General features: G+C 29.5%; 1 protein-coding gene across 1 annotated transcript; it reads right to left on the bottom strand.

Annotated features, from left to right (window-relative positions):
* Nucleotides 1–7,237: 7,237 nt before the first annotated feature.
* On the bottom strand, nt 7,238–8,114 carry LOC132926122 (uncharacterized). Its single transcript, XM_060990461.1, is given in 4 exon segments — nt 7,238–7,493; nt 7,563–7,816; nt 7,882–7,991; nt 7,994–8,114. Coding segments are annotated over 4 exon segments (741 nt in total).
* Nucleotides 8,115–13,062: the final 4,948 nt, after the last annotated feature.

Genomic DNA, 13,062 nt, shown 5'->3' with positions numbered 1-13,062 from the left:
TTTTAGTTTAATTTGTTTGATTAAATTTATTTAGTAATATAACTTAAAAAGATGTGTAAATAAACTTTTTTTAGAGGTATTATATGTGTATACAGATTGTAAATATTCATATTCATTTAAAAAAAAAAAGAAAAAAAGAGGCACACGGTTTATGATTACAGGACTAAAGATTATTAACTTAGCAACGATTTATTTGATTTTAAAATTAATGAATAATATATAGGTACTCGGTTAAATTAAAAATAAATTAGTATCAGTACTGAATAATTATTTAATTATTATTATTATTAATAAATAATATATTTGTAATTTATTATTTTTGTCAGGAATTCAGGAATATATGCAGCATAAAATATTAATTGGTTTTCTTAGAATCAACTATGTTGGCTACTGATTAATGACTATATTGACTAAGGATTACTACTACTACTACATGTTAGATAGGAGAACTTGTAGGTGCTAATTGAAATGTGCATATTATATGTTTATTTCATTATTAAAATACAAGGTAAAAATTATTCTCAAAATGTATTTAAAATTGGTATGTATACAATGTGGTATAACATTGGGAAGTAACTATAAGTAATTCATTTCTGATTAGTATACCTTCTTATATTGTAATTGCCTTAAATATGTAATTTTTTGTATCTGGTTTGAACTTAATTTTATGTGTTTAATTATTAAGTTCAGTTCGGTCCAGTTCTACCTCTATATAGATAATTGGTCCTGTCCGGTCCAGTATATATGAGAAAATCTGCCAGAGAAAATCCTTCAGAAGCTATGTTTATTTACAGACTAAGTCGTGCTCGAAGAGTTACCGAAAATGCTTTCGGATTGCTAAGTCAAATTTTCAGAATTGTTTATCAGCCAATCAACTTGGAAACGACCACAATCGACGATGTAATTTGGGTAACATGCTGTCTACACAATATGTTACGTGAAGGATACTTGGAGAAAAATCAACGACCATTCTTCGATTACGATAACGAACAATCACCACCAATTGACAATTTAATGCCACTTTCTCGACGAGGAGGGTTCTCAAATATTGAAGGATTTGAAGTTAGAAATTTGTTTAAAGAATTTTTTAATAATGAAAGGGCTGTTCCTTGACAAACAAATTCTTAATTTTATATTCTAATTTAAATATGAAATATATTTAAAATACATTGCAGGATTGTATTGTATTATTGTAATATTAGTATGTATAATTAATAAGGATATTTAGGTTTATATATCATATATTATATAATATATTATTTATATTTAACATTTCATATCAACATTTAATATTCAAAATATTAAATTATTAATTATTAGAGCCCGGATTTATATGCATTTAAAAAGTGTCAAATATGATGCAAATATGCAAAGAAAAAGTGGCTAAATATGCAATTATATGCATTATTTTAAACTTTAAAAAATGTGTTTTTTTTTTTAAAAACCCATACTTTTACCCAAAGAAAATTCTAAATATTTTATCAAAAACAAAAAAAAAATTGAAAATTCCACTGCTATATATTAAATCAATCTAAAACTTTTAGGAAACTTAAAAAAGAGAATAAAAATAAAATAAAAACTAAAATCCTCTATAAATATTTTAGATCATTTGAAATTACTCTCAAAAAATAATAGATAACTTAAAAAAATTACAAATATTTTAAACATTAGTAAATAATAATATAAATTTTAAAACTTGTCAGAACAATATAATTAAAATATTAAAATAGGTTCTTTTAATAATTTTCAAAACAGTGAACAATAATATATTTTTCCATATTTTCTGATGTCATTGAAGTTCTATTTTCAGTTAGAATTGATTTATACGTACTAAACGACCTTTCCAAATCCACCGAAGTTATTGGTGCAAACTTCATACATGAACACATAGAAGGAGTTAAGTTTGATGGCATGATACTGTTTTCTTTCCCTGACAAAATTGCTGTTATCTGCTTCGCGGTTTGGAATCCAACATTTTTTTCAATTAAATAAAACAATTTTTCTTGAATTGTTTTTCCTTTTTGTCCTGGTACTTTTTCCATACCCAAAATAACATTATTTACAATTTGAGTAGAATCACACAAAGTTAAACTAGAATGTTCCAAATTTTTTATACTTTTCACTAGTATAAAAAAATGAGATTGAATAAATGTAATGTCACTTTTAACAGATTCCAGATTTAGCATATTAATACATTTTTGTATACTAACAACATTTTTATCTTCTAATTTCTCTAAAATTATTTTAAGATCATCAAAATGATCTACACAAAAATTAGCTGCTTTAATCCATGTCTCCCATCTGGTTAGTACTCGTTCTGGCGGCAAAGGTATACTGGGCATTATTTTTTTGTATACATCTACTCTCTGAGGTGCTTTAAGAAATACTTTTTTTGAATTACTTACCAAAGTATTTACATTGGGGTACATTTCTCTAACTTTTTCTGCTAGACGCTGGATCATATGAGCAAGACATGAAATGTGTATCATATTAGGAAAAAATACGTTTAGTGTGTTACCAGCTTTCATCATATATGGCGCTGCATCGGAACATAAAAGTAATACTTTTTCATCATTCCCACTATGAGGCCACAATATTCTTAAGCTGTCATTTACAAAGCGAGAAATTGTCGAATGATTAGTTTTATCTAATTTTTTGCATGAAATTAAAAACGGTTTACTAGGATTTTGTTCATTTAAAACACCAACTAAAAGGTTTGCAATATAACTACCGTTGATATCTGTAGTTTCATCAACGATTAAATATATATACGAGTCCCCAATTTTTTCTCGAATTTTTTCAATTGTTCTTACATAACATGGATGTAAGAAAGACTTTCGTAAAGTGCTTTCATCAGGAATGTGTTTTTTTGTATGATTTTTTTAAAAAATCGCGGAAGACTGGATTTTGTAGCTTAAACCAAGGTATATTTGCTGCTATGAGGCTCAAACACAAATCTTCATTAAAACTTGATGTTTTGGGTTTGGTTTCATCTCCCAACAACATTTGTTTACTATTGTTAGAACTTTTTTTCAAACATTTCAAATGAAACTCGGTAGTTACATGTTGCGTTATTTGAATTTTTTTGTTACAACGCACCTGGCGATCACAAACTTGGCAATAAACTACTAATCCACTAGTGGTAAATACAGTTTTGTCACGATTGTAAAACTCAACCCATCGAGGTATGGATGAACTCAAATTAGATTTAATTTTTGGCATTTTGTCTTTTTCTCAAACGAGGCAAAACAAACACAACTGCGGACACACACATTGACAGACGAACGATGGTCGATAACTGCGTATTTAATATTAATTAATTGATATCGTGCCGGGGGGTGGCTATTATTAGGTGCCGGTCGACATGGCAGCCGAGAATTTCCGACCGTCGGTATATTGGAATTTAACAAAAGCAGATTTATAAATATAACTTATATAACGATACGCGAATACACGATGTCGATGTGATTATTTATAAAATGATATCGACATAGTAAGCTGAGACGCGAGTGTATATTTATTAATGGTTAATTTATTTAAAACCCATTAAATATTCATGTTATATGCATTTATGAACAAATATGCAATAACCCTCGAAATATGCAAAATATGCAATATAAAATTTGGAGTTTAAATTCGGCGTGTTATGAATCGTGGACATTTTAAAACCCCATAGACGTGCATACACTTAGTGCAAACATGCAAATGCATATAAATCCGGGCTCTATTAATTATAAAATAATAGTGACAAATGACAATAAAATAAAAGATAGTTTTTTTTTTGTATACCTACTTTTTAATACTTTTAATAAAGAAATATTAATGACTATTATTATAACATAATAAAATCAACCTTTTAATAAAAAATTATAAAATACAAATTACAAAATACTCAACAAGTTAATGTATAATTGAAAAAAAACAAAATCAAGTAAATTTCATAGACGAATGTAATGCAAGCGGGTCATCATAATTAAACATGGAAAACTGTGTGTTCGGACTTCGTCAATCTGTGTTCGCGTTGCCCAGTCCCACTGCCCCCAGGTTGGTAACACTACCAAAGAGATGCTCCTCTTCACCCCGGTCACCTACTTGCAGTTCGCAACGGTCGCGATGTTTTTGACGTCGCGTTGGTTGGGCGGCTATCGGATTAGTATTGTTTTCCTGGTTGCCGACTGCCGTTCGCAACACCTTTTTTATATACGCCATTTTTGTGGTTGTGTTCAAGCACCGTTCCGTGCAAACGATTATGGTGGAAGATCTTTCCATATCCTAGTCATCTGTCTCGTTGACGCTTGACAGCTAGCCCGACAGTTCCCAGGTTTGTTTTTTGCCTTGCAGCTCGCAGCAGTGTTAGTGTGAACAGGTATTATATCTGTTCACATCGTCCAGCTCGGACCCAAACCTCGTGGTTACGCGCTCCAGCTCAAGCCGGATCCATCAGCTCAAGTTTGCAGTTCAGCATCCCGGTCCCCTCATATTATCATTTTATGTATTGAGCAGTTGTCTCCTCCCCTTGTTATTTTATTTATCTACATATGTATAATATCTTTATGATATTATTCACTGTCATATACTCTGGTATGGGACAGAGTGTATTTCATTGATATATTATTAATTTGTTCGATTTAGTTATTATTTTATTATTATATGTTTTATTAGTCTGAGACTGATCATCTCAGCTAATATATTATTTATTTTGGTATTAACTATAATAAAGACTTATTATATTTTATTGTTATAATTAACTTGTATATATTTATATTAGCTCTATTGTACCTAGTCCAGGGTGTGCGAGTTCTAGGTGCTAACCGCAGAGTAAGGAGCTCCTAGTGCGATCACTGTGAATCTGAAGATGTAGAGTACATACTACTTGATGGGGAAGGTATAAAATAGAATAGAATAGAATGTAATGTTTGGAAATGTTGTTGAGCAATATTTGGATTTGCAGGTTGTTCGTATATCAAATACTTTTTTTCTAGTTCTGACATCAATGAAAATATTTTTCTTTTAGCTTCGAGCTTTCCTTTGGTAGGTAATTTTTTAGCTGTTGCAGCCATACTTTTAAAAAATAAATCCAATTCATCCACATCGTCTTCTTTTCTATTAAAAATTTCTTTATTTTGATCCATCATTTGTTTAATAATAGAATAACGTTCTTTTGAATTATTTGTTAACAAATCAGCAACCCTTTTTGACTTAGGAAATCCACGCTTCCTAGTTAAACCTTCAGCCGGTAAGTCATCAGTTGCTTCACATAATATATCATCAATTTCTTCATCGAGAGAAACGTCCGTATTTTGTTCCATTGTCACATTACAAGTCGAGCTTAAAGTGTAAGCAATTTATTAATTTTTAAATCTAATGAAAATTATTTATGGTTAATCAATTAAAAAAAAAATCGCAAACTCGCTCTGCTTTACATTAGGGGATGGGGTGGACTTTGGACTAGAGTATAATGTGTGAGTTAAATTTGAATGCAATGATAGGTATCATTATTAATTGTATACGATAAACGATTCTGAACGAAGATGACTTGCCAGTATAGGATATATTGTATATAGAAATTGTTATATATTTTATTTTGAATTAGGACGGATTGGTTAGGTACTTTTTTAATTATAATAAAAATCAAAATTCCTTTGATAGAAAATTGTTTTTTTACGTGTGAATATTTTGATTTCATGAAAATTAAAACTTTAAAGACTCGTACAATTTTTAGTACTAAAGCCTATAAGGTAAAATAAATTACTTTCATCACAATATTAATAATATTATCATAAAATAAACTTAGCGGTACCCACTTGTTCTCATTTTTTACAACAAAAATTAAAGTAACTTTAATTTTAATACATACTATCTTTCACATTCAACTTGGTCCAAAAAAGTCAGATGTGTAGCCAATGACCACTTTTTTTTGGCTGATTCTGACGATCCAGTCCCAGGTTTACGTTTATTTCGCGAGTACGAATCCCTAATACTTTTCCACCGTTTTTTAATATCATCTGCTATAAAATTAATAAAATTGATTTAAGAATCATTATATTATTTATTACAAATTTGGTTCAATGAAAATTATTTAAGTATTGTATTAATGTGTAATATATAATTTTATTTACTAGATTTTCCAATTTTTGTGGTTATATCATTCCATAATTTATCTTTCATGATAATATTTCTGTACTCTGTGGTTCCCATATCATATAACATTGGATTTTTTTGTACTTCTTGAATTAACATTTCGTCTTCAGATGGCAAAAAAACTAATATTGACATGGTGTCGTCCTTATGTGTCGCTGCCTACTGCTCCATGAGTAGTATTGTCGTCGGTCGCAGTGACCAAAAGTTGACGCGTCGCGACCTGTCGCGTGTTGCTGACCAGATAATACGATTTCTGTAAAAACAGATATTGACGACATGTCGCGCTTTGGAGACCGTACAATAACCGATCAACTGTTCATGTGCCAACCACTTAATGCAAATGCTTGGTTCTTAGTAGCTTCAGAAGACCAAGTAGGTGCTGATATGGTTCTATGTTTAGTTTATGAACGTTGACGGTTATAAAAATACACACAATAATATTATATTATAACGTTCACGATTCTATTATTACTACAATATTTATGTCCATAATCCATTGTACTATGATATAAACAATAAGGTATGATCGCAAAAGTCCAGATTTAGTATAGGTCTGCGCATACGTCACCCATATTATCGTATTTATCATAATATTATTATGAAAATTACATTAGCAATAATCGACTATCTGTGATAAGAAAATTTCAGTGGTTCTCAATGATTATTACTGACTTGATGCTCTCTATTGCTAACTAATTATCGTACGCTAATTGGACGAACAAAAGGTCAGGTTGCCGGTACCTGGAAACATGCGAGTCACCGTGTCGCAAAATATGTATATAGGTATACAATTTACATGTTTTAATTATTAATTAGTTATTACCTTTATCGGATTAAATTTATGTCATACGGCGGAGTACGATTGCGCGCAGTGCCAGAGTATCAAAAGACAAAATTTTAATTACTCAAAGGCATACGATTGCGCGTAAAATTGGGCGCGACGTTGCCAAATGTATTACGTAAATAATAAAAAATACAAAAAGTTAATAATATCAAAAAAATGTTATTTAAAAAAATAAAAAAATTAATGTAAATAATAAATCTTTACTAAATCAATATTGAAATTATATTTTAAACCCCCGATACCTATTCCCAACTATGGCCAAATACTTGAGTAAATTTCTGGTGTTTTATTGTTTACATAATGTTTGTGTTCATTTTCCAGATTTTCAATTTTCTTTGATTCTTCCTTCGATTTTGGTTTTATTATACCTTTGGAAATGGTTAATAATTTGGTAACTGTTTCTGCCTGAGTTTCCATAAGGGTAGTTATAACAAAAAATATTGGTGGATAAGCACTATTAAACTGTGCATTATATGTACTATGGAAACTTTCAGCCCCGTTTGTAGTCCTAAAAATAAATAATATAATATTATAGTTAACACATTTTTTTTTAAAACTATTATTAGTAAATATTTACCTAGGATTTGATGATGGTGTTTCAGCCCATAAAATAGGTGGAAATAAACAACCCGGTTCAATATACGTTTCCAAAACATAATCCGAAAAAAGTCGTCCAACTGAAATATTTAGACATACACTTATAAGTTCGACAAAAGCATCCTCGACATCATCTGGAGCGATAAAAGAAAGTCCGTAAAATGATTTAAGACATATTTGTAAATCGTTATTTTTATCGTTATATGCCATTCTTAATTTTGATTCACCATTAATCTGAAAATTGATTTTGGTTATTGATATTGTCATTTTTAAAAATATTTTTATTTGATTCAACTTACTTTGCGCCACCAAGCTTGTCCCAAGTAAAAACGGCATGTTTTAATTTTTACAGCCGGAAAAACTTTTTTTACTGCTTCAATAGCACCAATTTCAAAATCAATGTGAATATTTTAATTTTAAAAATAAGTGATTGTTTTTCACATATACTGATTAAATACTTCCATAAAATAATATATGTATTTTTAAATTTATCATTTAAAAAAAAAATACACCAAAGGTACGTAAATGCCATTTTTATAACCATGAATGGTGTATAATTGCAAAAAAAATTTTGGAGCATATTCGAATGTTCCGTCTGTAAATAAATCTGTACAACTGGTCAGACATTGAAGATTTTCTCCAGTGGTTAAACAAATAAAAGTGGAATCGTCGGGTAAATGTACTAACTATTTCCCTCTAAACATTAAAAAATCTGCATCTTAAAATTCATTTATTTTTGTAATTGCATTTTCAGAAGATGTTGGATAGGGAGGGAGATTTTTTCTTCGTTCAATATACATTGCCTTTCTAACCGATTTTAAATCTTTATGTTCTAATTCAGTACTTACGCTATTCATTAGTTCATTTCTAATTAACTTTATTGGCCGGGTAGATATATTACTTGTAGCTTTTCGCTTGCAACTTTCTCTCAATACTTGTCGATCAATTTTTTGTATCGGATCAACAGGATGGTTATGTTTACTAGCATTTTCTATAATTAAATCATCAATCGTCATAAACACTGTGGACGTACACTGTTTTTTATAGCATCTCCATCTCACATATCCATCAGCCCGTTGCCTGATACATCTAAATTTGTGCCCATTCACTAGCAACAAATCATTTCCCCTTCCTGATGTAATACGGCGAATTTCGTTTTCCATTTTTAAAAATCAATACAAAATTTAACACTGTCACAATTCAAACACCGAACACAACTGATAGTTAATTGATATAGTCACATCATGCACGATTATAGTATAGGTATTGTTCGGTGCTCCGTGTAATAATATTATATCACTATTGTAAATTGTTATCAAATTAATAGCACAAACACCGGCCCGGTCCTTTTGGACAGTACCTTTTATAGTCAGTCGCGTTAATGCCGTGCTCCGAGTGCACTGCTTCGCGTATTTCAAATTAATTTATATTAAGCTTGGCATTACCTAAATAAAGTAACCCGAAAAAATATTTTATTTTGTTTTCATGAGTACCTTCCCGTAACATGAGCAAACCAGGTATATCCGTACATGTATGGACATTTACAATAAAGATAATATTTTTGATAATTTAACCAATTCATTCTTAGTGATGGGAAGTTTGTCTGATATCGGCAAAAATAAGTAATAAATAATCTACTATAATCTACAATGGTATCGTACGGATTTACCATGGACCTTATCTTTGGCAACGTTGCTTAAAAGTTAAAATAATATAGCGGGCGCAATCGTACGCTTAAAAAGGTACCGCTGATATGGACCGCGCGCAATCGTATCGTGCCTATGTCATAAACCTTCTCTGTGATGTCCTCTTTAATTTTAAAAAGAACTGCATGATATTAAATGAGTAGTTTTGGAGTTTATCCGAAACAAAAAAAAAGCGACTTAATTTTATATAGCAGTAAGTATAAGTATATATATAAAACTGTTTTATAATAAACTTTGAAGTATTTCAAAAAATTAAATTTATTAAAAATGTTCTTTTTGAATCTAAGCTTTGAAAATGTAATACAAGATTCCCCTAAGTTTTACTACATTTCACATAAAAAAAAACCTTACAGGAATGTAAAATTAAGTTTAAAAATACAGCGCGTTACGAGTGTTAGAAATTATCAATAAAAAAAAAACATCGCGAACTGAAAATGTCCGTAAGCAGCTCAAAACAAGTAAAAATATTTTGAACATTTTATGGGGTATAGGAAACGCTAATACAAACATTCAGTGCATGTTTCATGCATCAACATTCATTTATTTTAGAATTACACTAAAAACCAAAATCAGTTTTATTGAAAACAGATTTAGCGTAAAAATTCCCGTTTTTCTTTGATTTTTTGAAAACTATATCAAGATTTTTAAAATATTCCTCTCGAATGCACCAACTAGATTCACTTTACCATCGAACAAGATACTGTTGAAGAAAATCCTGTTTCGATTTTACTGCCCCAAACGGCGATGACAGACACAAAAATAAAAAAAATTTAAAATAAAACACACTTTGTAAAATCAATACATTCATCGACCCACTAAGAATCTAAAATAAATATATGTATAGGTTGTATTATTTAAAACAAAAATGTCGGTAAAGAACAAATTCTATAAAACTTCAAAACTAGCTCTGTGAAAGCAGATAAACGTATTTATTTCATACTCTGCTATTTTTGACTATACAAAACAAATACTACAAACTATACAATTGCTCTAGATCTAGCCATAACATAATGTGACAATACTATTATAATGACTAGGGATGAGAAGTTATAGGATTTGCATATTTTTTTCTATATCTTTTATTTATAGCTAGTTTAGCTAATAATCTGTTCTATAACCTAATGAATCGAAATTTGGTATTTAAATTTTGCATATTTTTGCATATATTGGTAGTTTTCTTAAAAGTTGCATATTCATGTTTTTTTGTGCATAAAAATGCATATTTAGTAAAATTATGTGGAATTTAATACAACTGACATGAAAAATTTATTATTTTATAGAATTGTATGTGTTCGTAGTCTGCAATAATCAATAAAATAAAAATGCAGATAACAAATTTGAAAATTGTAGAATTGTAACATTTAATAGTAGGTAGGTATATAAAAGTAAATCTAGGATTAGTATCTTATCAAATCGTTTATTACTCAATTTATTAGTCTGACTAGTGACAACCGTTGTTGTATAATCTAATCGTTTATAGATATATCAATATAATATGTGAGTGTTTGACGTCTTTACGTTATTTTAAATCAATTAGTCTAGTGACAACCGTTGTTGTACAATCGTATGTTCGTTCGTGTGTTTGTTTGGTTTAGAAACATAATTTAAAATGCCGAAAGTGAATGGAATAAAGAAATACATTACAGAATTTGGTGAACAAGTTTTTTCTACAGATGGTGACATTTTATTTTGTAAAATTTGCTCTGTTAAAGTTAACTCTGACAAAAGATTTACCGTTACGCAGCATTTAAAAACATCCAAACATGAGCGAATGCTGAACCGTAAACAAAATTTTCAAACTCAACAATTATTCACACCAAGTACATCAAGTAATTCAAAAAAATCGCATTTTTCAAAAGATTTATGTAAAGCTATGGTATGTGCTAATATACCTTTACATAAAATCACCAATATTGAATTTCGATCATTTTTAGAAAAATATACACTTAATTATGTTCCAAGCGAATCTGCCTTACGAAAAACGTATGTGACTGATTGTTACAATGAAACAATGAATAATATTAGAAAACATATCTCTGACAACAAAATTTGGGTTTCTATAGATGAAACTACTGATGTAGAAGGTAGATTCATTGCCAACGTTATTGTTGGAACATTGTTAATTGATGGGCCAGGTGAAATATTTTTATTAACAACTGAAGTTTTGGAAAAAGTTAACTTTTCAACAATAGCAAAGCTCTTTGATAATTCTATGTTCCTTTTGTGGCCAGACGGTATACAACACAATAACGTGCTTTTATTTCTGAGTGACGCCGCTCCATACATGAAAAAAGCTGGTACAGCAATAAAAGCATTATACTTGAAAATGGTGCATGTCACTTGTTTGGCACACGGTATGCACAGAGTTGCAGAAGAAATTCGAGGTAAATTTCCTCGTGTAGACAAGTTAATATCTAGAGTGAAACAAGTGTTTTTAAAAGCTCCATCTCGCACAATCTTATTTAAAACCGAAGCTCCGGGTATTCCGCTTCCACCGGAACCCATACTTACGCGTTGGGGAACATGGATCAATGCTGCTTCATACTACTGCCAACATTTTAAAGAAATACATGGTGTATTGCAAATATTAGATTCAAATGATGCGGTTTCTATTAAAGAAGCAAAACAAATTTTAAGTGAAAATTCTATAGAAGCTAACTTGGTTTTTATTCATTTAAATTATGGTTTTTTAACATCAACAATCACGCAACTTGAACGACAGGATATTTCATTGATTGATTCAATATCTGTCGTTAAATCGGTTCAAAATAAATTAAATGACGTAGTTGGTGAAGTAGGCGACGCAATAAACCAAAAACTAAATTATGTTTTGGAAAAAAATAATGGATTCAGTATTTTACGAAATATTTCAAAAATTTCAAATGGAGAAATCACCTCTATGGACGAATTGCCAGAAGACTTAACCGGAAATGATCTTATTTACTTCAAGTATGCCCCCATAACATCAGCTGATGTGGAAAGAAGTTTTTCACGATACAAAAATATTCTTTCGGATAATCGTCGGAGATTGGATGTCGAAAATATTAAAAAAACTTTGGTGGTTCAATGCAACAAATTTACAGGTTTGAAAAATTATTAACAAATATATTAGTATATTACAAAACTTATAATTTACAAAATTGCATTTTTATTTTTTTAGATTAAATCACCTGACTATCAATATATAATCAATACACTTACCAATCATTTTTATATTGATTTTTATACTATATATTTATTTTTATATTAATTATTTTATCACTCAGTTAAAAATTATTTATATTTTAATAGAAACAAATTTAATGGAATATTATTTATATTAATTTATTTTAAACATGTTTTTATTTATGGAAAAAATTGCATATTATAATATATTTTTTTGCATATTTTTAAATTTTTTATGCATATATCATAATTTTTCCTTGCATATTTGCATGCATATTTTGTCTATTTTAGCTCCTATAACTTCTCATCCCTAATAATGACTATTGGGAATTATAAATTTTGACCTCCCCAATAAATTTAAAAAAACAACAAACATTGTAAAATCAATAAATTCATCGCTCCGCTCAGAATCTAAAATGTAGAATAAAGGTCTCCATACCCTACAGCAGCGTTTCCCAAAGTGTGTTCCGTGGAACCCTAGGGTTCCGCCGGACTATCTCAAGGGTTCCGTCAGATGTATGTGATGTTGAGAAAATTATTTTATATTATGTTTGGATTATTTATACAAAAAATATTATTTTATATTATTTAAAAAAAGTTCACCTAAAA

Source organism: Rhopalosiphum padi, chromosome 3 (genome assembly GCF_020882245.1).
Source record: "Rhopalosiphum padi isolate XX-2018 chromosome 3, ASM2088224v1, whole genome shotgun sequence".
Taxonomy (NCBI): Eukaryota; Metazoa; Arthropoda; class Insecta; order Hemiptera; family Aphididae; genus Rhopalosiphum; species Rhopalosiphum padi.
Note: the sequence above shows the minus strand (reverse complement) of the source record. Positions and strands in the feature narration are given on the sequence as shown.